The sequence below is a fragment of the Pleurodeles waltl genome, chromosome 3_1 (genome assembly GCF_031143425.1).
Source record: "Pleurodeles waltl isolate 20211129_DDA chromosome 3_1, aPleWal1.hap1.20221129, whole genome shotgun sequence".
NCBI classification, from domain to species: domain Eukaryota; kingdom Metazoa; phylum Chordata; class Amphibia; order Caudata; family Salamandridae; genus Pleurodeles; species Pleurodeles waltl.
This window is the reverse complement of record NC_090440.1, coordinates 94516872-94542932: the sequence shown is the minus strand read 5'-3', so window position 1 is coordinate 94542932 and position 26061 is coordinate 94516872. Positions and strand designations below refer to the sequence as shown.

Below are 26061 nucleotides of genomic sequence, written 5' to 3'. Positions count from 1 at the left end.
CTGTGAGTACAGTCTCCTGGTATTTAGTTTTAAAACAGGAGGAGGGTGTGGAACCCTACCTATCATGGATTATGAATCCTATCCCTATCAGAGTACCTGGTTTTCCACTCTACCACCATGTCCCTCTGATTGCACTTCCAAACAATCACTGGCCCATCTCATGTTCTTCTGTGGTTTTTACACCAGGTCGAGGGTGCATTTTCTACAGCCCCTGCTGCACACCTTTGGGTCTAGTTCTTTTATTGTTTGCTTGCAAAGTCTTCAACTATTAGAGTCTGAAGTCTGTTGCTCATCTGTTCTAGGTTTCTTTTGTCAAGCTGTTAATATCAAAACACTGTTGCGCTGTATCAGTGTGTGATACCCAAGTCTTATCCTGCGAAGATTTGTTTTAGACACAGCTCTTCTCTAACGGTTACCACTGAACCATATAGAAAGTGTAACCTTGGTTGCAAGACTGGATTATGTTCTGTTTATAAAGTGAATTTTAATAATGTTTTATTCTTTTAGCAGTATGTATGTTTTTTTCGGATTTATGATTTTTTTTTTATAGCCTTTGCTGAATAAAAGTTCTTTGACTGACTGACCCCATGTTCAACAAGTAGATCGGAAAGTTGTCCACCTGCTTTAGCAGCTTACGTATTATCATATGAATAAAGGAATGTAAGCAACATTATTTAGTCTATAATTATAGAGTGCTGGACAGTACTACCATAGTTAATCTGTTTATGTTTCGCCAAATTAGGCCACTCTGTGATGAAAAGAAATAGAGGCAATTTCCACTGACGAGGATGAACTGCGGAATATGTGCTAAAGGCCGACAATCACTGAAGCACTTTGACTGTCAAGCATTGGCTAAAATGAGGAGCTTTCCTCAACTTCAAAAGAGTGAAAGTGCTCTATCGAAGCAGATGTGGTAAGCACATTGAGAACTGGACTAGCCAGTGTCTCAGAATTTAAAGGGACGCCCACAATATGAGTGACTGATGCACTTGAAACATTGAGTTCTATGTCTCAGAATGTCTCTAAAAATGCATTGAAATAAACATAAATATAAATAGAGCATAAATACACATAAGGGAACAATAAGCTGAAAGTGCCATTGGCTCGAGGTATTTAATGTGTGACACAAGAAAAACTTGTACACAGATTCGTTTAAAATCACTGCAACACGTTTACAAATAAATCCCAAATAGTGAAGCAATGTTTATTAAAAAAGTTCTTAGAACTGCAAGACAGAACTGAACATTCTTGCAGCAACCAAAATAAGCTTATCAAGTTTAAAAAGAAATACAGAACTGTGCGTTTCTGGTCTTACCTGCAAGACGTTGACGAGGATCATGGAGTTGGTGACGTGTCCGTACAGCTCCTGCTGCTTGGCTGCATAGGACAGGTTTATGAGAGTCCAGGCGATGATACCGGGCCGGCCATTGAAGAACAACTTAAAATCAAACCATTTCCCAATTCGAGGGTTGAATTCTACTCCCATCATGAAGTCATAGAAGAAATTGCCAGTGGCTTTGCTGAAAGGGTACAGAAATGTAGAAATGAGGTGCTTCATTCCACAAAGGATTCGCTCTACAGGTAACAAATTAGACAGAAATCACTGTTTAATGCAAAATGCTAAGCTAAGGAGAATGCCTTAATGGGTGCTACGGGCTAAACATTGTTATTTGCAGCAGCCCACCATTACAACAATAGCAGTACTTTAATATTAGTATTCAAAACACAGCTCTTCTAAGACACTGCAGGATAACTTTCCAAACTCAGACTGGCCATGTCTTTCACTCAGCAGTGCCTTCCTGTGTACCCCTGCTTGTTGTCCACTCCTGCTTATTGTCCTGTGTCTTCCTGTGCACTCCTGCTTGTTGTCCACTCCTGCTTATTGTCCTGTGTCTTCCTGTGCACTCCTGCTTATTGTCCTGTGCCTTCCTGTGCACTCCTGCTTGGTGTCTGGTGCCCTCCTGTGCACCCATGCTTGTTGTCCGGGTCCTTCCTGTGCACTCCTGCTTCTTGTCCAGGTCCTTCCTGTGCACTCCTGCTTGTTGTCCACTCCTGCTTATTGTCCTGTGCCTTCCTGTGCACTCCTGCTTGTTGTCCTGTGCCTTCCTGTGCACTCCTGCTTGTTGTCCGGGGCCCTCCTGTGCACTCCTGCTTGTTGTCCGGTGCCTTCCTGTGCACTCCTGCTTATTGTCCGGTGCCTTCCTGTGCACTCCTGCTTGTTGTCCTGTGCCTTCCTGTGCACTCCTGCTTGTTGTCCTGTGCCTTCCTGTGCACTCCTGCTTGTTGTCCGGTGCCTTCCTGTGCACTCCTGCTTGTTGTCCGGTGCCTTCCTGTGCACTCCTGCTTGTTGTCCGGTGCCTTCCTGTGCAATCCTGCTTGTTGTCCGTTGCCTTCCTGTGCACTCCTGCTTGTTGTCCAGTGTCTTCCAGTGCACTCCTGCTTGTTGTCCGGGGCCCTCCTGTGCACTCCTGCTTGTTGTCCTGTGCCTTCCTGTCCACTCCTGCTTGTTGTCCTGTGCCTTCCTGTGCACTCCTGCTTGTTGTCCGGGGCCCTCCTGTGCACTCCTGCTTGTTGTCCGGTGCCTTCCTGTGCACTCCTGCTTGTTGTCCGGTGCCTTCCTGTGCAATCCTGCTTGTTGTCCGGTGCCTTCCTGTGCACTCCTGCTTGTTGTCCGGTGCCTTCCTGTGCACTCCTGCTTGTTGTCCGGGGCCCTCCTGTGCACTCCTGCTTGTTGTCCTGTGCCTTCCTGTCCACTCCTGCTTGTTGTCCGGTGCCTTCCTGTGCACTCCTGCTTGTTGTACGGGGCCCTCCTGTGCTCTCCTGCTTGTTGTCCGGTGCCTTCCTGTGCACTCCTGCTTGCTGTCCTGTGCCTTCCTGTCCACTCCTGCTTACCGTCCTGTGCCTTCCTGTGCACTCCTGCTTGTTGTCCGGTGCCTTCCTGTGCACCCCTGCTTATTGTCCGGTGCCTTCCTGTGCACTCCTGCTTGTTGTCCGGGGCCTTCCTGTGCACTCCTGCTTGTTGTCCGGGGCCTTCCTGTGCACTCCTGCTTGTTGTCCGGTGCCTTCCTGTGCACTCCTGATTGTTGTCCAGTGCTTTCCTGTGCACTCCTGCTTGTTGTCCGGTGCCTTCCTAAGCATTCCTGCTCGTTGTCCGATGCCTTTCTGTGCACTCCTGCGTATTGTCCGGTGCCTTCCTGTGTACTCCTGCTTGTTGTCCGGTGCCTTCCTGTGCACTCCTGCTTGTTGTCCACTCCTGCTTGTTGTCTGATGCCTTCCTGTTTACTCCTGCTTGTTGTCCTGTGCACTCCTGCTTGTTGTCTGGTGCCTTCCTGAGCATTCCTGCGTGTTGTCCGGTGCCTTCCTATGCACTCCTGCTTGTTGTCCGGTGCCCTCCTGTGCACTCCTGCTTGTTTTCCACTCCTGCTTATTGTCCTGTGCCTTCCTGTGCACTCCTGCTTATTGTCCTGTGCCTTCCTGTGCACTCCTGCTTGTTGTCTGGTGCCTTCCTGTGCCCTTCTACTTGTTGTCTGGTGCCTTCCTGTGCACCCCTGCTTGTTGTCCGGTGCCTTCCTGTGCACCCCTGCTTGTTGTCCGGGGCCTTCCTGTGCACTCCTGCTTGTTGTCCGGTGCCTTCCTGTGCACTCCTGCTTGTTGTCCTGCCTGTGCATTCCTGCTTGTTGTCCAGTGCCTTCCTGTGCACTCCTGCTTGTTGTCTGGTGCCTTCCTATGCACTCCTACGTGTTGTCCGGTGCCTTCCTGAGCACTCCTGCGTGTTGTCCGGTGCCTTCCTATCCACTCCTGCGTGTTGTCCGGTGCCTTCCTGTGCACTCCTGCTTGTTGTCCAGTGCCTTCCTGTGCACCCCTGCTTGTTGTCCTGTGCACTCCTACTTGTTGTCCGGTGCCTTCCTGTGCACTCCTGCTTGTTGTCCGGGGCCCTCCTGTGCACTCCTGCTTGTTGTCCGGTGCCTTCCTGTGCACTCCTGCTTGTTGTCCGGTACCTTCCTGTGCACTCCTGCTTGTTGTCCGGGGCCTTCCTGTGCACTCCTGCTTGTTGTCCCGGTGTCTTCCTGTGCACTCCTGCTTGTTGTCCGGTGCCTTCCTGTGCACTCCTGCTTGTTGCCCAGGGCTTTCCTGTTGTCCGGGGCCTTCCTGTGCACTCCTGCTTGTTGTCCGGGGCCTTCCGGTTGTCCGGGGCCTTCCTGTGCACTCCTGCTTGTTGCCCAGGGCCTTCCTGTTTTCCGGGGCCTTCCTGTGCACTCCTGCTTGTTGTCCAGTGCCTTCCTGTGCACTCCTGCTTATTGTCATGTGCCTTCCTGTGCACTCCTGCTTGTTGTCTGGTGCCTTCCTGTGCCCTTCTACTTGTTGTCTGGTGCCTTCCTGTGCACCTCTGCTTGTTGTCCGGTGCCTTCCTGTGCACCCCTGCTTGTTGTCCGGGGCCTTCCTGTGCACTCCGGCTTGTTGTCCGGTGCCTTCCTATGCACTCCTGAGTGTTGTCCGGTGCCTTCCTGAGCACTCCTGCGTGTTGTCCGGTGCCTTCCTATCCACTCCTGCGTGCTGTCCGGTGCCTTCCTGTGCACTCCTGCTTGTTGTCCAGTGCCTTCCTGTGCACCCCTGCTTGTTGTCCAGTGCCTTCCTGTGCACCCCTGCTTGTTGTCCTCTGCACTCCTACTTGTTGTCCGGTGCCTTTCAGTGCACTCCTGCTTGTTGTTCGGGGCCCTCCTGTGCACTCCTGCTTGTTGTCCGGTACCTTCCTGTGCACTCCTGCTTGTTGTCCGGGGCCTTCCTGTGCACTCCTGCTTGTTGTCCCGGTGCCTTCCTGTGCACTCCTGCTTGTTGTCCGGTGCCTTCCTGTGCACTCCTGCTTGTTGTCCAGTGCCTTCCTGTGCTCTCCTGCTTGTTGTCCGGTGCCTTCCTGTGCACTTCTGCTTGTTGTCCGGGGCCTTCCTGCTTGTTGTCCTGTGCACTCCTACTTGTTGTCCGGTGCCTTCCTGTGCACTCCTGCTTGTTGTCCGGTGCCTTCCTGTGCACTCCTGCTTGTTGTCCGGTGCCTTCCTGTGCACCCCTGCTTGTTGTCCGGGGCCTTCCTATGCACTCCTGCTTGTTGTCCCGGTGCCTTCCTGTGCACTCCTGCTTGTTGTCCGGTGCCTTCCTGTGCACTCCTGCTTGTTGTCCAGTGCCTTCCTGTGCTCTCCTGCTTGTTGTCCGGGGCCTTCCTGTTGTCCGGGGCCTTCCTGTGCACTCCTGCTTGTTGCCCAGGGCTTTCCTGTTGTCCGGGGCCTTCCTGTGCACTCCTGCTTGTTGTCCGGTGCCTTCCTGTGCACTCCTGCTTGTTGTCCAGTGCCTTCCTGTGCTCTCCTGCTTGTTGTCCGGGGCCTTCCTGTGCACTTCTGCTTGTTGTCCGGGGCCTTCCTGTGCACTCCTGCTTGTTGTCCGGGGCCTTCCTGTTGTCCGGGCCTTCCTGTGCACTCCTGCTTGTTGCCCAGGGCCTTCCTGTTTTCGGGGCCTTCCTGTGCACTCCTGCTTGTTGTCCAGTGCCTTCCTGTGCACTCCTGCTTGTTGTCCGGGGCCCTCCTGTGCACCCCTGCTTGTTGTCCGGGGCCCTCCTGTGCACCCCTGCTTGTTGTCCGGTGCCTTCCTGTGCACTTCTGAGGCTTGGTAGTCCTGCTTGTTGTTGCTACCCTCTCAAATGACATGAAATCGAAGAAGCCTGGCTGGTCCTGGACTTTCCTACCTAGTAGTTTTTAAGTGACCCTATCAGGTCAAAACAGTAGTTTATTCTGGACAGGATTGTACAAACTGGTTGATTAATTTAATTTATTCAGATGGCCAGGAATCCCTTTCAATGCTAGACTGACATGTTGGTAGTTCTGTGGGCCTCTGATTAATGACAGGATGTATCTTTAAAAATCAATTGTTCAATTGTAAATTGTGCTTGCTTTGCTCCATGTACTTTGTAAGAACCCTCTACCTAAAGCCATAAAAACGATATTATTTTCTCCAGCCGACTACTATGCCCCTCATCTGCACCCAGATGAGTAACACAACTTTTCACAGCCCCTTATAGACGAATCATGGTCACAGCACAAGCTACAAAACACCTACCTTATATCAGGGTCTTAGACAGTGGCAATGTTAACATGTTCAACAGATTCAGATTGCTGTGTTTACGCTGTTAATAATTTTGAAGAAGCTGTGCTCTATAATTATTCTACTACTTTTCTTCTCAAAAGATTACAAATATTTAAGTAATTTGAGACTGGAGCAACATTTGTTCGTTTTTGGGTGGCTGACGTTTTATTTTTATATCTTGCATTGTATTCATTTTGATTGAACAATTTAATATGACACATAGAAGACAGCATTTTAACATTTCCAAACATAATATCTGTTTTGTTGGTCAATAATCTTACGAATGAGTTTAGATAAGTCCACCTAATTCTTCATTCTTTTTAAGTGTTCACAGCAGTTCATCTCCTAGACCCTCTTCAATCTACTTTTCTATTCTACAATTCCTTGTCTCTCTATCTTCTTTCTTTTACTTACTCTGGGTCAATGTACTTCACAGCCGGGGATCCTTAATAATTAAAATGGAGCTTCTATCAGCATTTGCGTAAGAATAATTATCCGCAAACATAGAAGAGAAATATTTTTTGAAACAGTATCTTGCCTGTCTACATAGGTATATGTAACATGTATATCCGTATCTTGTGACCTTTGCTTGGTGTGTTAGCGTATCTTCATTCAATGTATGATACAGGAAATTGAACAATAAAGTAAATAGAACGCTAGGTTGCGCCTGGAAGAGCACATTTGAACTCAGATAACCAATCAAACAATCTTTTGCAAAGCCAATAATGTGTGCTGTGAATATTAGAACGTACTGGACCACCTTGCTGTTAGGCACCAGTTACATCTGATGCTAACCAAAACCATATGTGCAATACTTTTCATATGTTGCATCTCTTCCACCCTCTGGAATTGGGTCTTCCAGATGATGGACCAGATGACATTCTTGTATTGCTAACTGGCATCTGTGGCTGGATGGGATCCAAACAACCATATTTGCACAAGTTCGAAATTCTTATCAAAACCTGAGTGCCCACTGTCACCATGTGAGGGATTAAGGGCCAGATGTAGGAAGCCTTTTGCGCCTCGCAAACGGCTAAAAACGCAGTTTGCGAGGCGCAAAAGGCTGAACGCGATGCAGAATCACATTTTGCGAGTCGGTACCGACTCGCAAAATGTGATTCCGACTCGCAAATAGGAAGGGGTGTTCCCTTCCTATTTGCGACCGCATCACGATGTAGAGTTGCTTTGTGACCGCGAAAGCGGTCGCAAACCAACTCGCAGTTACCATCCACTTGAAGTGGATGGTAACTTATTCGCAAAAGGGAAGGGGTCCCTATGGGACCCCTTCCCCTTTGTGAATGCTCCCAAAAATATTTTTTCAGAGCAGGCAGTGGTCCTATGGACCACTCCCTGCTCTGAAAAAAAACGAAACAAAAAGGTTTCGGTATTTTTTCTTTTTGCAGCTCGTTTTCCTTTAAGGAAAACGGGCTGCAAAGAGAAAAAGAAAAAACTGCTTTATTTAAAAGCAGTCACCGACATGGTGGTCTGCTGTCTCCAGCAGGCCACCATCCCCGTGAGTGCCTAGACTCGCTATGGGGTCGCAAACTGCAACCCACCTCATAAATATTCATGAGGTGGGTCTTTGCGACCCCATAGCGAGTCGCTGAAGGTGTCTGAGACACCTTTCTGCATTTCCTTTTGCGAGTTGCAAATTGCGAGTCGCTGGGACTCGCAATTTGCAACTCGCAAAAGGAAACCTACCTACATCTGGCCCTTAGCAACTTTAGAACTCCTTGGGCAGTATCAACCATGGACACATGTAGCAGTGGCTTGTGGCTTTTTAGCTGCTGGATCTCTCGTTACACAATCCGGTCATCCCGAAATCGAAGAACGATGCAGGTTTTGGGGTTGATGCACTTGACTGCTTTACATGGTTTCCTTATCTTCTTTCCATTGATCTCCACTGAAGAGTTGGGATCCCTCGGCTGTGGTGCTCAGGCGTCTTCACAGTGTGCGTAGGGAAGGGAGGTTAGACCCAGGTTTCATACAGTGAAGTAGGTCAATGGACGGGCATCATGACTGGCACTGAAAATGTTTTCCGCTCTGCAGTGGTTAACTGCTGCGTGCATCAGGCTTGCGTTCCAGTGTCTTCACTTTGTGGCTGAAAGTTTCGCCCATGGTGACTCTATCTCATTGGGTAGCTGCCATCTGGACAAGGCATTAGCATCTATGTTTGACTTTCCAGGCTAGTACTGGAGGTGGAATTCATATGTGGGTAAGCGGTGACTTCTGGTGCATAACACTGCAATTTGTTAAGGAAGCTGTTGCCATTCCTTAACCCGGATGGGTTTGATGCTGTAGAAATACTTCTATCATTTTCTATGTGATGGCTCACTTCCGGTGGGGAATTGAAGCTTGTGCAAAGAGTAGTTGTTCTCTGACCCAAACATGGTTTGGTTGGCACAGGACACAGGCTTCCCAGCTACCCCTTCTTCTTGGCTTGTCACCGGGGCCGGACTGGCTGTAGCGGGCATCGGGCGTTTCCCCGGGAGGCTCGAAGGGTGCGTGCCAGTTTTGCAGCAGTGGGGACGGTTTTGTTAGTAGGGGGCCTGTTTTGCTGCATTGCTGCAGAATTGGTCTCAGAAACAAAAGCAGCAGTTCTTCACTATTGCACCCCCAAATACCTGCACCCGCCCCTCCCCCACCCCTGGGGGCCGGGCTGATAAGGTTGCCAGTGCTGCTTTGGCTTCCCAGTCCGGCTCTGTTTGTCACAAGCTAGCCCCTTAAAGTTGGCACCGACATGGCACTTGTAAGGCTCACTAGGGTCTGGATGGCAGACTAGGGGGCTGGGCCCAGCCTGTGGGTAAGCGGCTCCCAATCTATGCGCCGTGGCACCCCGGTGCCCCGTCTAAACTAGCCAGGGGCACCGCAAACAGATGCTGTAAATATTAATAATGTACAGTTAAGTCAAGGTTATGGGTAAACTTTAAGCTCAAACTACATTTCCCATCAGCCCGGGTGCGCTGAGACGCCACTGAATGCACCAGAGTGAAAGGCTGCTTGACCTCTGAGGCAGAAGCCGCCGCACATTGGTAAAGTGGATTTTACGGCAAAATATGTTGTTTTTATCTCGCCATTTAAACCAACTGACTTGAATAGAGACCAATAGAAAGTAGAACGGTTGCACCGCTCGCATGCACAGATAACGGCTGGTGTTTTTTATTAGTCATTTTGACTTCTGCTGCACACCAAATTGCTGTTCTTTGCTGCCGGCTGAAAGAAAGCGTCTCCATCTGCTGCCAGTGTCACTAGAGGCTGCACGCAGGCCTTGTGGGCCAAAGGGGAGCATTTAGATGCCTGGGGTGTAAGTGGATGGGAGATTCCAGTAAATGTCTTAAGAATGTGTCACAGATTCAGGGTATGATGCATGTACTGCGACATGCATCAATTAAGGTGATTTTATCTTAGCATCAGAGTCAAGGCATTCCCACCAGAGACCGTATCGGTGTTTTAACTGGCAGCCGTGCACGCGGAGGTAGATTTGGGTGTGATAAACTGCAGAAGCTTCCCTGCTAAATGCTTAACACTGGAGCTGTATAGTGGACGGAAGGCTGCTCTCCGAAACGAATTTCAACTGATGTGAAATTTAGCAGCGTCAGGCGTAAAGCTACAGCCTTCAGGTGGGTGCCAATAACCGAGTGGGCTGTCTGCAACTATGAGACCTTTGGTGTGCTTTATGTAGCTTTTAAAAATTGCTTTCCTTAAAGTTGATAGCTTTTTGAGAGGCAAATGCTCTCTTGTTCAGTCTCTTGCCCTCACTTCTGAGGTTGCAATTTTGCTTTTGTGCATTGTGACTACCAGGGTGAGAAATACAAACTACTACACACAGACCACCAAGTACTGCACACATCCGGGTGATTTTGATGACTAGTGACGTGTGACCAAATCGAACTATCAGCCCAAAGGAGTCAGATGAAGTTACCTTCTCCAGGAAACAATGATTCGCCCATCCCCCAGCATCTGTGACACACGCTGGCATTTGTACTTTGACCTGGAAGCACTCGGTTTACTTCTAACCCATATGTATCTCGGTGAGACCTTAACTTTGCGGATTCTGTTTCTTGGTCCAATATGTCTTCTGACATTGAGCTTCCCCCTCCCGCAGGCATGTTAACCACTAAGAACCTCACAGGAAATGCAGGTCATGTGCTGGTTGCCTCAGTGGAGTTCTGAACAGTAGCGCAACACACATTTTGGGCACCATTACCTAACATGCTTCTGCTGAAAATTATGGAGTCTGAACTCTTTCTTACAAAATAACATTTCATCATTACGTACATAGTGCTACTTTGGGATCTTTATTGCGTGTGAGGCGTTGCAAAAATATGTCATGTCTTGGCTCTGTCCAGTGGAGTATTCATCACTTGGATTTTTGGGTGCATCGATCCATGTCCACTTGAGTGTTTGCACTGAACTGCATGATGAATGAATTAATTACTATACTACTCTGCGTTCACTCTACTCCTGCTGGCATGCATTTGCACACCAATCCATGCTCGCCAAAGGTGCCCATCTTCCCCTCCACTTGGTTCCCAGGAGTGAGCCCCTCTAGAAGGATTTTTTTTTTAAACAAAAACTAGTTTTTAAAACTTCCGTATGCAGACCGTAGTGTTGAAGAGTATTATTTCTGACTTAACCAACTATTTTTTTTTTATAAACAATAGTTATATTTTTATTTTGTTACATCTACAAAGATTATACCGTATTGGCTTCATCCCAATTATTTTCAGGCAGAAAAATTGAAGTAATCCTGAGGCGGAGCTTACATCTCCCCACCCGCCAAAAAAAGTAACATAATGGGAAGCCGTGTCCAACGGCCAATAGGTCAATGGAGCCGCAGGTCAAAAAAGTTTGGGGACCACTGCTGTAGGTTAAAGTCATGAACGTTTTCTCAACGTGCAGTCTCTCAGTCTGTGCCTTTTTCAGGTTACCCAGTGTCCTGCTGCTGTTCCCAAAAACAAGTTATAGTATCTGTAGAACCACATAAAACTTGGCAAGACTTTCGAAGTGTAGGGTGGAGGTGTTGAGGGCCTCCACTTTTGAAGCAGGCATTGCTTGAGTTCCTTCCAGAGTCTCTCTGATGACAATGATATCACTAGGACATCACTGCAAGAGGCAGAATAAGTACCACAGTAAACCTTTGTTGAAAAGCATTTTATATCCATATATGTAACTACCTCTTGCTTCACAGAAGGACCACATCAGAAATTTACGGTACAACATACAATTAACCTGAAATTAGTGATGCCCCATGATTACAATAGAAAAACATATTTCAAAAACATAACTTACCAATCCTCAGCATTTGTAGGGAAGTAATTTGCTTTTATCCTTGCAAAAATGGAAACTGCATAGCCTAGAATATTAGCGCACCACAGGAGAGGGATCCAGTTGTCAAAAATGATGGTTGGAGAAAACCAGTGGAAGTGATAAGCATTGGCAAACCATAGAACATGCGTAATGATCCAAGCCTGAAGGCCGTTGATTTGATATTCATTCACTTTCCCTGAAAAGGGGAGAAAATCCCATGTATTATTCACTGAGTAAATTAATTAATTAAATCCATAATAAACTACATTTATTATACAGATCGAGCTTTTGATTTTTACAGTAATCAAAAGCAATGTATTTGCCACAACAGTTTAGTGCTTTGCATATGAAGATCTAGAACTTTCTCTACACAAGAACATTCCAATTACATGGACACAAAATACAACAAAAGGAAACTAGCTCAAGGAGCCGTTGAAAAATATCACTAGAGATTGTCACAAGTCCAGTAACATCAAGGACAAAATCAGTCACTTGCCTGTAATAATGGTTTAACAGCTTGAAGCTCACTAGATTGACATGTGGTGCATAATTTTACAATTTAGTGGTTGGGTCCAGAAATGTTTGTATACAAAACTTTGCTACTCTTGGTGGGCGTCGCTGGAGTCTGAGTATGACATCAACATTAAACCCACAATGCCAGCCTTAGATGCCCAACAGTTTTGATTATTTTTTTAATGATTTTTCTTCCTCCACTATATACCTTCGTTGGGGGGATTGGAGGGTCGCATGAAAATCTAACAGAGCTTCAAACCGCAATACAATTATTAAAGGTAAGTAACTGGCTTATTTTGGTGCATGAAATCTCTTCTAGATTTACAAACTGTGCACGGATTACATAGCAGGGTCAACTTCTTTGGGGAGAAGGGTTTGAAGCGGGAGTAGAAGATAATAAATGTCTTAGTACTAATTGCACCTCTGGTACCGCCCTGCGTGATTCTGTCTACACTATAGTGTCTTGTGAATGTGCATGAAAGTGTACTCTGTGGACCATATGGCTGCCTTAATACGTTGTGTAGAGAAATGTTGGCTGTGAATGCTAGGATGGTGGAAGGTGTTCTTAGCTTTGAGAGTAATCTGATAGTGCTACTATGGCGCTATGTTCTGCATTATCCATCTTGCTATGCAGTTCTTTGTCACACCTGTGCCCCGAGCCAGTGGTAAATGACCTACAAAACACTGTGAGGTCTTCGTAACATTCTGTGTCTCCTAAATGTAATAGATCACCACCCTCTTTACATCTAAGCTGTGTCATGCTGTGTCTGCTCTGTTAGCCTGTTTCTGAAAGTAAGCAAGTAGTGTTATGTAGTCTGTTTGATGTGGACGTTAAAGGTCTATTGCGGCTTAGCAACCATATGTGAGAGGAAGAGTCTTTTAGCTCCCTGCAGAAATTGTTTAATGACAGAAAAACTGCTTTGCGTGTACTTCACATATGTGTGCCACAGTGGCTGACAAAAGCGCTCTTAAAGAGGGGTAGGATAATCTGCATTCAACCAGACAAGTGAGATACCTAACCATCAGTGTCTCACCATAATTATAGTCCTGGATCTTGTTTCTTTAGCACCATTTAAAGTACATTTTAAAAGTTAGGGTATGGCATTTTCTAGTGGATGGCCTGTATGCCACTCTAATGATGTTTAGTGTTGTATCCAGTAGCTGTAAGTGACTGGATTCAGTTTGGAAGTGTCCTTGTGTACTGGTATGTTGACACGGACACCTTGTGATATATTTCTACGAGGCTCAACCTAACCACCTTGGAGATAACAAAATCAATGTCTTGTTGGATGCACTGAGTGTCTACAAAACTAAAGGAATCAGTGGCTCTGGAAGGAAAACATGAGCAAAAACCCTGTACCAGCTCATCGCCAGTGTATTCCCTAGTGACCCTAGATGGTAGTGTCTGGAAGGGATGGCCTGGCAATTTGTGTTCTGCTGTTGCAAAACAATTTACTTGTAGTATGCCCTAGTGATTACATATTGTGCTTACCTGAGACTGGAGTCCATCATGTGTGTGAGAGCTGTTTGTCTGCTTAGCTTGTCTGCAGGAGTGTTTACCACTCCCAGTCAGGGCTTGCCACCAGGTATATTTCTCACATGATGAACCACCTGCAGATGCTCTGTACTAAGTTCAACAGTCGATAAGAAACAATTCCCCTCTACTGTTCAGACAGAATATCACAGTTGTTCTGCCTCTTAGAATCTGCACTTTCTTGTTCTGTTATCTGGTTTTGGATAACTTTTAGTGCCAGGTAAACTGTTTTCATTTCCAAGTAACTGACCTGTTTTGGTCGCATTCTGAGAGGGGTCCCCTTATGCTCAGATAACCCATGTGCGTTCCCCAGCCCACATGTTAGGCATTTGTTGTTATGATGGTCTATTGCAGAGGACTACTGAACTCCCGCCCCTTTAACATGTTCTCTCTGCTCCACCGTTTCATCTCCATGTTGATCTTCTCTGTTACTGCCACTAAATCTTCCCAATTTTACAATGTTTGCGACCACTCTTGAATAGGTGTCATAAGTAAACTCATGTTTAGAATCTGATTAACGCAAGAGGCCATCACCCTAAACAGTTTCACCATCATAAGCACCATTAGTGACTGAGATGTCCAGTAAAGAGGAGCTTGGTCTCCAGTGCATGCATCATCTTCAGGGGGTAAGCCATTACTCATGCTTTGCTCAATTCTGCTCCCACGAACCTCTTTTTTGTCTCCAGGACTGGTGAAGACTATGGGTCTGATTTAGAACTTGGCAGATGGAATACTCAGTCAAAAAACGTGATGGATTTCCCGCCCGCCGTATTACGATCCCATGATATCCTATGGGGATCCTAATATGGCCGACGGGATATCCATCACGTTTGTGACATAAAATTACCATCCGCCAAGTTCTAAATCAGGCCCTATGTCTAGTTTATTGAAAGCCCTAGTTGGTGTAAATGTTTCACTGTATCCTGAGTGTTCAATAGGCCCTGTTTGAACATGCTTGCTTTTGCCAGCAAGTCGTCCAGATACGGATAGACATGAAAGGTTTGTCTCCTGCGATGGGCTGTTACACAGACTTGTGCTGAAAAGTAGCACTTTGAATTGGTAATGTACCACGCCTCCTCACAAACCTAAGATATCTCCTGTGTGAAGCGTGTATTGGGATACGGATGTAGGTATCCTTTAAATCTATAACCACAGGTAATTTTCCTTCTTTAGTGGGGTACGACTTCAGGGAAAGTTATTGTCTGGAACCTACGAGTACTGATGAACTTGTTCACAAAACTCATGTTCAGTACAGGTTGCACTGTTGGAACTTGCTTTGGGACCAGAAACTAGGCAGAATGCACACCTGTGTTTCTATCCTCCAGGGGCACTATTTCTTTTTTATCTTTCTGTAATAGTTTTTGTACCTCCAGTTGGAGTAATTGTATCTGGTCAATTTTTAATCTTTGCTGCTTTGGTGCTATTGTAGGTACTGTTTTTAGGTATTTGATACAATAACCATGTCTTGACAAATTTCGAATCCATTTGTCTATTTTGATGGACTCCCAGGGTGATACGCATGAGCGGGCCACTGGTGAATGACTGGGATGATGATGAGGCTGCTCCTCTTTAGGTGATGCCTCTACCTTTCTTTCTGCCTCGGAAAAAAAAATCTTTGTCTGCGAGGCTGCTGCCGCTGAGTAGCTTAGTCGAAGCGGACCCCCGATACATACCTTTGAGTTTTCATGGGTAGTGGATACCGATTCCCTGAGAAGTGAGATTTTGTTTAGGAACAAGTCTTGAAATACTTTGTATTCGGACTTAAAATGAGATGGAGTAGCTCATTTATAGCTCTGAGTTGCAATAATTATGTCGCCCTGTTAATATAGTTTTTAAGCAAAGAAAATTGATGCCAAGTATGTATTTTTTCATGGTTGCTTTGCACTTTTATTTGTTCTCCTCTTCCGATACCACCTTTATCCTGAAGACAAATTCATCAGAAAATAATGATTTGCATGACCTTGGTGTGATTTTTTTTGTTTTATGGGTACTATTTTGTTGATCAGTTTTCATATGACATTGTTCTAAATGCTGAATGAATGAATCATATCATTGGTTATTGTACTGGAAGTGAAAAAGATTTCCAAATTAATGAAGTTAGGATATTTAAATACGCAGCTTGTAGCTTGTCTAACTCGCAATAACTATCCTAATCTGTTTTTATCCATGCTGCTCTATCCTTTGATTCAAATGTATTTCACTAATGCAAATCAGTATTTCCAGATTATTATCAGATTGTTACAATTAGGAAATTATGGTTTTAAAGAAAAACATTTACATGCAGATGTCAAATTTAGATTTGTAAGAATAAGTATTAGAAGCATAAATTGCTCAGTGATTTGATGATTTAACTGTGCTTTTATGGGTTTTCTGTAAAACATAGTCAACAAAGACTTAAACTGAGACATCTGAAAAATGTTTTAGAGAACAACACTAATTCACAAAAAGCAACTTTCAAAACAGCAAAAAGTTGGACAGATTTGTCAAGCTTAAGTTTTTTCTTGGGAAAAGACTTCAGCCCCCCTCTTTGGCATACACGTTCATATAAAATATAATTTCACAGCTAGTTTTTAAGTTTAAAAATTATTCGAATGTTTTAAAGATATATATTTTACAATAATAATTAGTCACTTAAAATGAATGAACAGAAGTTTTTCGCCAAGAGTTTTTAAATATTAATTCTTACCAGCAGGCGTGCGTGCCCCTTCTTGCACTCCTCCAACGTAGCCTGGCAGAAACTTGTGGCACAGGTCAGGAATGAACATATATAAGAAAACCTAGAATGAACACAATATTAAGCATAAAATATGGATAAGAGCACCATTACTGTCCTCTACAGTCTTTTGCGTTAGAATCATAACCAAGTTTAGATGAAATAATGATGTGTTTCCTGACCCAAAGGACTTCATAGAAATAATTGATGACATACATGTGTCCTCTTGGCACCCTGGCCTGCCTTCACCTCATTAGCACAACTCATTGTCATCAAAATACCTTCACAGTGCAGTAATATTAGTTAGGGAAACTAGCAACAACTGAATGATATGCATTACTCACCACTGGCCAGCACTAGAGAGTAACTATTAATCAATCTTCTTCCTGCTCAGGGAGTTGGCTTCAATATTTTAATAGGTTCAAACTTCACCTTTCCTGAAAGCAGAAAGATGACTCAGATCTTTCCGCGTGCAGTGATCTTGCAGCACACTTGGTGACATACCTCTTAAGTTTGTAGAATTCATCACTTACTAATCCAGTTCTCTCGTGATAATGAGAGCAATATCTAGCTGTTGTTTATCACCTAGACTGTTTTGTTGCAGGACCTGTATTGACTGTGTTGTCATGCACTGTTGGTGTGCTATTTTCTATGCTATGTATTTATTCATTCAGTGACTTAGAGATGTTCATCCATTTCCAAATACTTCAAGGTGCTGACATAGTTTGACAATGTCAGCATCAAGCAGGGAGAAGGTGTTGACTCCATGTGAGGTGGCGGGCTGCGAACCCAGCTCAATATTGTTCAGTCACTACCTATGCCCTACTCCACGTTCAGTTGAAAGCACATTTCTTGGAGTTTGCAAAACTGCTTGTGGTTCGATTTTGCTTGCTGTTTGGGTTTATGGCATCAATTAGACACTTGAGGTTTAGGTGGTTTATAAAGCGTGTAGCTGCACAATATAGATCTCCGGTTAGCATGTAGTTGGGATCCATTTAGGCAGATGTTTTAGGCTTTCTAAACACCATAGGGGGTCTGAATTGCTCTTTGCATCCATTGGGATCTAGTGGAGCGCTTTTGGGTAGGTTTTGTGTGCTTGTGTTTTGGTTTGAACATGTTCTGGCTGCCAAGCCTTGTAGTTTCTGTAGCCTGTCGTTGCTTTTCATCTGCAGCCATGTGTATGTGATGCTGTAAGAGTTAAAGCTGCCACAATGATCTCTTGCCAGCTCCACCTGGGGCTGATTCAGAGCCACGTGAGGACAATATAGAGTACGGAGTAGCTGCCGGTTCTTATCCTTGACCAGTTTGTTAACCAGGGTATTGAGCATGAGCTTGCAGTATAGAAGTACCCCAAGACTCCTAACTTTCAGTTACTTATAAGTGGGCAATCGTATGAGTCTTTACAGAATGGATTTTTTAGTCGTGGCAGTGGTGGGGAGTTCCAAACATTAAAACAAGCATTTGCAGTGCAATGGGTCTCGCATTTGCTCGAGTTAGAGCTATTAGCGTTGTAAACTCCTAACCGGACTTTTTTTTGCCACATAAATCGGAAATGAAAAGTAAAACAGTTTCACATAAGCGAGCCGATTCACAGCGCTACGGCCACCATTAGCACCAGCGTGAAGAGACACACAAAAGGAAAAAGAAGTTCCCTCGAGGTCAAACTTATTGGCAAAAGTGCAACTAGCCATGTAATAGGGGCGATGGCCAAGGCGGTAACAAAACCTCCCTAAGGAGGGACAAACGTAAACCATTTACCAATGTCATCAAAGGATTTTTGAAGGGCAAGCCCACAAATGAGTGGTACTGATGGGCGTGAGGTCGGCGTTGTTAAAAGCCCAGATACATACCAACATGTCAGAAAAGCAGCGCATGCACGCTGCCATGCTCAACCTAAAAAGGTTGCTGAGCGTCTTCCGCATTAAAGAAAGCCCACTAAGTATGTCACACACTACTGCCTCTGGACACAAACAATAGAACAAATGCAGTCCAGTAATATGACTTATATATCCCTCGTCCAATGAGCAACATGGAGGAAAAGAGGATGAACAGATGCTTCATGGATAGGGAGGTGAAGGAACATAGAAGGTTATGTGCTGTAAAATTTATTTGTGCCCTCCACTTTGACCCCAATATAATGATGATACAATCTAATTATAGAACATGTAACACAGCTTTAACCATCATACAAAACATAATACGCAATTTGCACTTTGTGCGCAGATTATGAACTCTGAAAGCATATCGCTGTAGGCCTCACTTCCCAAACAACTGACTGTCCCTACAAGCTGGGTGACTACCGCACAATGACCTGTGTAGAGGAGGGAGCCCTACAAAGGGTCATTTTCACTTACAAAGATTATTGGCAGCTGTGAAGGTAAGTTGTGATCCTCGTAGAAGCACGTACCTGGAATGTAACCCACACAAAATAGATGTTTGCTGCTCTCCAGTTCAAAAGTGGCGTCCTGTTCCAGATGTCAGAGAGATAGGACGTTCTGGTGTAGACATCTGTGATGGGGCGGGTCAGAGAACACTGGTACTGGTCACAAGACATGACAAAGTAGTACACGATGAGCGGAGCGAACATCAGCAGAAAGAGGATGCTTGCCAAGGAAAACCAGTCCACCTCCCTGCAGATATGAGTGTAGAGGTTACTTTACAGTTCCAAACAGGTCAACCCCCTCTTTACAGAATGACACAAAAACCATGGAAGAAACAAAAGAAATAAATAGAAGACAATGGTGCTGCAGCAATCTGACTCCCTGACTTTAATTAGTCCTGATGTAGCTCCTTGGCCACAAAAAGACTGCTTAAAGTCTACAGTCCTACCACCGAAATAGTTCTTTTTTAGGATGCAGAAACAAATTTGGGCTCTAAAAACACACACATTTTAGGCTCCTTTTTTGTAACCTCTTGAACTATACTATGTGCAGTATGTCTCGGTGTATAGTTGGAAGTGGGCATGTGCTCTGATGCAATATTCCTCTTTGTGTGTCGTGCGCAACACGCATAAGGCCATAATTGTAGCCCTTAAGCGCAACGTAGCACACTTTACTGTCCCCTGTAGGTGATGCCTTAATGTGGCTACCTGAGTTCTCCGTATCGATGTGCTCCCAGGCCAAGCCCTCCCCATGCTGCTGCATCGCTCTTGCTCCTGTCTGCTTCTTGCTGCCCCCCTCCTCTTTTGTGAGTGCCTTCTCATTGCTTTTCCTTCTGTGTCACAACTTTCTCCTTGCTTTTCCCCATTTTTTGTGTGCCTTCTTGCTTTTCTCTCGTTTTCACTACTTTCGTCTTTCTTTTTCCCCTGTTTTTTGCGTGGCTTCTCCTTGCTTTTCCCTCATTTATATTGCTTTCTCCTTGCTTTTTCCTGTTTTTTGTGTGCCCTCTCCTCGCTTTTCCCTTGTTTTCACTGCTTTCTCCTTGCTTTTTCCCGCTTTTTTTTGCATGCCTTCTCCTTCCATTTCCCTTGTTTTCACTGCTTTCTCCTTGCTTTTTCCCCCCGTTTTCTGTGTGCCAGCGCCTTGAGACCCTCACAGGTGTATTCCCACGCTTTCTAAACCCTTGATTGATTGACCCGGATAACTGACACGCTATTTACCACCAAACTGAGTATGTCTCCAGTGAAGACCATGAGTACAGAATCCAGTGTTCCTGGATATATTTATGTGTATGTGGAAAAAGCATGACACATGTTTGGAACAATCACAATAAAGAGGATGTCCGCTCTCAGAAAGAACAGAGGTGAATGTGCTGGGTTGTGCCAGTTAACAGCAGGATGGGGAAGAAGGGATAAGGCTCATGAATCAATCAGGATAGGCTGAAGGATTCGAGCTGCGTCTAGCTAAATCCCTATGGCTTGGGCTTGGGCTTCTGTCCCAAACTCATTCGACCACTTAAAGATCACTGTGTATCCTATAACTCAGGGATGAAAGGGGCAGTGCTTAATCTATTTAAAAAATATAAGTGCCAGGCCCTTTTCAGGAGGCCACTGCAGCTTGAACCACCATCACAGCACCAAGACAACTACTAGGTATCACACTCCTCTAACTGTGACAATTCTGACTATTCCAGGCCCCCACAGCTATAAGAAAGGATTGGGAGGGCAGGTATTAGTCATTTTTGTGTATGTTGCATTAACAAACAACTGCTGTTGTACTTGTTCCTAAATTAGGCAAACAGCGCCACCATGTGGCAGACTATCATAGGTGCAGGTGCCGAGCACCAGAACGCACTGGCTCAAGTTAAGCACTGGTCAGAGGGGTTCCTGGAGTAACAGATTTTGGCCAGGTTTCGAGTAGGTCCACAAAGCAAATTACCATACAACATTTCTAATAGGAAATTCTTTACGTATTCAGAAGTTATCATGAAAATCCGCCTTGGATCCTCCTCTTCAGTGCTACCTGGACACCTTTGCCTTAAATGGTTCAAGTCATCAGCAGTCGGTCCTTGAGGAAAGGGATTTTCATGGCCTGTATTACAGCATCTGCCACGAGGCAGGAGAGGAGAGGAGGTAAACAGTCTCATCAGTGTCTGGTGGAAGTGCATTAAGGAAATTTTTGATTCACGTTCCTCACATTCGTTCAGGTTGCTTTTTCCATTACCTGCATTGGAATCACTGGAGTGATGGTGATTGCAAGGGAGGAAACAGTAATTATCCTCAAATTATTAGGTCTGTTTTTTTCCAGTCCTTGTGATTTAGAAATCTGTTATGTTATTTTATAAAAAAACAATGTAAAACACAACATAATTACTTTAAAAATGATCCTATACTAGTGTTAATGTTAATTATTAGGCAAGGTGGCACATTTAGGATCAGCTGAAGTCCTTTTGTTGAAGCTACCAAAAAGGTAGCATTGGTGTAGTCCATTCTGGACTGCACTAAGTTGTACAACATGGATATGAAAAGGGGAGGGAAAGAATTATAAAAAATGTTTTTAATATCTACAGCTGTAACTTAGTTGCATAGGCTTCTAAAAGAAGAGCATCATCTTCATAGACTTGTAGATTTTAAACTACTTTTGAGGGGGCGTTCTCTGGCTACCAAGTTACATCACAACTTAAAAATAAGAAGGGACAAGCAACGTATCAGTTCTGGAGAGATTTAAACACATGAGGTTATCTGATATACATCACTGTGCTGTTGATAACACAAAAGTTCAGCACAGAAATGCTATGATCAGAAGCCCATTGGGATTTAAGTCGAGGAAAGCAAAGCTCAGCAGCACATACTTCACATATGGATAAAATGTAGCTCCAAGCTGATGTAAAAGGACTGCGTTGTTAAACAACAATGGACAGAGAAAAGAGCCTTGTGGAACACCACAAACAAGGGGCTGAGAGAGATGAAAATGGGGCATTAAAACCTGCTGAGAGCTATCGGTGAGGAAGGATCGAATCTGCTGAAGGACAGTACCTTTGAAACAAGTATTCTTTTTAGGGTGGAAACAGGATGTGATTAGTCTAGGTCGTTTGCACATTACTGAGCAAATGCCAAGCGGACATGGGATCATTCATCAGTATTTGTATATATATATATATATATATACATATATATATATATATATATATATATATTCACAGCGTGGTTATTAGACACACACGATGCCATTTGTGTAATGTATGGTATATTTGCTCTGTTGATCACTCTTGGTTTAAAGTTCATGAAAATTTGTAAATTCAGACACAGAGGCAGCTCTTGAATTCCATTGGACGGATCATCATCTTCAGTTCAGCATGAGAGACTCCTCCCACCATACCTGGTGGGACAGTTCTTCCTTCACCCTCATCTACTTATAGATTAAGATGAGTTTGATAGATATTACGACAAAACTCTATGAATGTTATTTGGACAGGGTAGTTATAGAAATTCTGTGGCCTGGTTAGAACATGTCAATATACCATATGTGACACCTTCAATAACAGAGTTACTGCAAAAATAACCTAGCTCCAGAATGTAAAACTCTTTGTTCAGACCAATTTTAAAGCAAGAGGAGCCCAGCATGTCTGGAGAAAGATCTACTCTGAAGCTGAGAAAAGACCTTATGAAAGTGAACAAAAGACTTGCAAGCCAAATGACTCGAACAGTTATCAGTCAAGAACTTGTGTCTTTACTAGCAAAAATATTAGCGAAACCGCATGCCAAAGTTATGCGATCTTTATATTCCTGACCCCTTGCAGGTAGGGTTTAGATCTCGACATGGAACAGTAACTACATTTGTGTTCATTTTTTATTAAATCGATTGCATTGGAACTAACATTTCCACTCTGATATAAACTTGTGGCTGCCAAGTATGGAATCTCCTCCAAGACCAGTTTCAAAAGAAAACTTCTGAAGTGATAATGGATCAGGAGGCATAACTGAAGGCACAGGTATGGTTTTTACACTCTCCCACTCCTGGAAACAATCTTCCATTTCTCCCCAGTGTTTCAAATGCCCAGGAAGTTGTGGCCCTGTTTAAGCCCGATTACTGAAAAAGCCTCTGTTTGATGTTTCCTGAGCATCTTTTCGTGATACTTCAAAATGCTCTAAACCTTTTAGGCAGCTGAGTGCTTCAACTTCACAAGTTTGACCATGTGTCAGAACTTTGGAGGGACCTGCACTAGCTTGCAGTGGAACAGGGGATGGAGTTCAAATGTCTCTGTGTGACTCACAGATTCTTATCTGTATGTGAAAAGCCAAAGTTGACAAAGATGCAGTTGAAGATTCACTTACAGCCACTCCTAGCAGTCAAAAATTGGACGGCAACTATGTGTACCTCTCATTAAGAGAGAATGCTTTCCAAACTATGTCGGCCCCTCAGGTTAGGAGAGACTGGGAATTATCTGGACATTTGGAAACAAATGATGGCACTAACAAATGTTGCTGATTTTAGCAGGATTGGGACCGGCCCAAGGCAATGCACAGCAGTATTTGTTAGACAGCACTCATGTCTGCTGGAGCCTGCTGTGATGTAACAGAAGCATTAATCCACTGTTGCCTAGGGCCATGGCACTGACAAGAAGGGAAAGAGGAAATCCCAGCTGGCAGCAGACCTGGAATAGACTTAGGGGGTTATTACAACTTTGGAGGAAGTGGTAATCCGTCCCAAAAGTGACGGTAAAGTGACGGATATACCACCAGCCGTATTACGAGTCCATTATATCCTATGGAACTCGTAATACGGCTGGTGGTAAATCCGTCACATTTGGGACGGATTACCACCTCCTCCAAAGTTGTAATAACCCCCTTAGCCACCCCAAGGTAGAATACTGGACTGTTCTACAAGGTGAAATTCATTTGGAAGGTGTACTCCATTGCTGAGACAAGGCAGGGACCAAGTCCTCTGTGATTAAGACACATGTTAGCGCCTAAAAATGACATGAACACCGTCATGTAAAAGCAACTTTTGAACTGAAAATTCACTCTAAAATATATTTTTCATTTTAGGCAATGGATTTTGTTTTAACAAGATCCATAGCTACTAATTTGTAACAAAGAAAAGAATGCACTTTTGACCTCAAACCTCTCCTCAGACCAGGCATCAAAAGTCGTAAAATCCCCTGTTTTGGCTTGTCAGTGAAGATTTCTCAATTTGGACTTTGCTGCCAGAGCTGGGGTGGTAGCATCTTGGGCAGCCTTGTATATACGTTAGCTGCTTTTATTTATGTTGCGAATATTTACCCACCTGTAGGGTAGAGCAGCCCAGTACATCACTCGTCTGTGGTCAGACACCCGATAACTTACCTGGCTTAATTAAAAAGCAGACGGACTAGCATCTAGAAGCCACAAAGGGACCAAAAATCACCGCTAGGAGACCAGCATAATATGGACTTTGGTATTAGAGCAGTTTGTCTGGGCAGCATTTCCAGTAATGAGGCACAGACATCACAATATGAAAGTATGAATGTTTTCGTCAGATGAATCCTATGTATGTATTTTCATCTTTAGAGTAAAATATTTTTCTGAACTTGGGGAGGTGGATCCAGAGGTGTCATCTGTGGCTCCTATGGGGAAGCACTGTTATAAGTGTTTAAGTCCATGAGGCAAAGCAAATTCGTAATCAGGATTTGAAATTGTTTACAGAGTACATAAGTATTTGTTTGAAAAGAATCCAGGTAGTGCACCTCGGTGCTCATATTGGAGATGAAAGAGAACTTTGTTCCTGGCTCTCGGTCGAAGCCACAAAGTCTTTCATTTGTAAGAATATTATATATTGAAGGCCTGGTCAAAGTCCAGATCCTTGACACTGGGATAAGATAAAAACAGGTACGTTCTAATTTGCTACCTTCCTTGAAAAGGAAATGCAAAAGTGTTCCGAGTATACAATTTTTATATGCCCTCTGGCCAGTCATATATTGGCTTAAGGAGAATTTTGTACTTGTACACACGTTTTGGCTGAGCTCGCGACTCAGAACTAGACTTTGCGGGATATATACAGATTGCTGCAGGCACTAAGTACATAACATTAAATTCCACCTTGCTTTTAACATCTTCAACACTGCAACCAGACATACATTGATTTGGTCTCTTCATTCCATAAATGTGAGTGTAGGTGCAACATAATGAACCATTTTTGGTATCACACTATGTACCATGCCGAAACAACTAAGCCTGACTGCTGGCAGCACAGATGGTGGGGAATAGGAAAGCTTTAGCAGTATGTGAGCTGTAATATGCCTTCTGTTTTTGTGTGTGCGATGATGTTCTTCTTTAGCTCTTATAAATGATCAATAGAAAGTTATACCAATGTAGTGTTTCTGCTTCAGAATGTTTGAAACCTCCATCCCAAACATGAATGTCATGCAATGTATAAGTTATCTGCGATCCACCGTAAGATTGTACTGCAGTGTCATCCTTCGCAGGGTCACTAGTCAGATTATGGTTTGTTTTGTGTTACAGAAAGGAGACATACAGATTTTAAATATAAACTATGACAATACAAACTCTGCCCTCTCTGTCTCAAAAGGGCAACTTACCAGGCTCTTCCCCATTGTCCCACATTGGCTTTTCCATCGTTTGGAACACCTCTGCTCCGCTTGTTAGAAGACACCCTCGATTCTTGGCCTTCCCCGCCCATTGTAAACTGTAAAATTGGAACAAAATACAATTTTCTTTAACATCAAGGATCATAATTTCACTATTTTTACACATTAAGGATACCATTTCACTACTCCAGCAAGATAAAGATAATCTAGAAGTTTTGTTTCCCCAACCAGGGTTGAATGTGAAATCCAGGAAAAGCCCCCTGGAAATCCAGTAGGTCTGGCAGTTTCATGGCACAAGAAAAATGGACCATGAGACAGTCCATTTAACCATTTAAATAAATTGAACCTCTTACAAAAGGCTGCATTGAGTACAGTGCTTAATTTGTAAATAAAAAGGTGCCGTTTCCCAAAGCCATCCTCTTAAACACGCGGCTGCTGCACTTAAATGTGCGAACACAGAATACTGAGGCAGCTTAATCCTGAAGCCATCTCGGGCCTCTTCAATCCACATAAAGCCACTCCCTGCCCCTTCAGCTCACTCTTGCCTCTCTCTTCTTTCTCCCTTTGTGACGCTTTTTCGTTTTCCCCTTCCTCCGTCTGTCCCATATGTGTCTTTTGTTCGCAGCAAACGTTTGAGGCAGAAGAATAAGCCCCAGCCCTCAAAAAAAAGTGCCGGTGCTCAGCCCCGGAAACAACAAGTACAAATTAAGCACTGATTGTGTGAGGAAAGGAAGATATATGACGCTGTGTGCTTGAATGCATTGAATATTTTATTGAAGTGGCAAAACGTAGTAGAAGTTTACACTAACAGAAACATAGATCACACCAGATTGATACAGCCAAAATAAATTACAACATTTAAAATGCTGTTACTTGAGTTAGAAACTCACGGCTATGA

General features: G+C 44.3%; 1 protein-coding gene across 1 annotated transcript in view; it reads right to left on the bottom strand.

Moving 5' to 3' along the window:
* The window catches only part of DHCR7 (7-dehydrocholesterol reductase), an 83747-nt gene that overhangs the window by 21936 nt on the left and 35750 nt on the right, over positions 1-26061 (bottom strand). The window contains exons 2-6 of the mRNA XM_069221910.1: positions 25155-25261; positions 18607-18829; positions 16173-16263; positions 11422-11635; positions 1316-1520 (exon numbers count right to left, since the gene is read on the bottom strand). Coding sequence (XP_069078011.1) covers positions 1316-1520; positions 11422-11635; positions 16173-16263; positions 18607-18829; positions 25155-25255 — 834 coding nt within the window. The 5' untranslated portion in view covers positions 25256-25261. The remainder of the gene's footprint in view (positions 1-1315; positions 1521-11421; positions 11636-16172; positions 16264-18606; positions 18830-25154; positions 25262-26061) is intronic.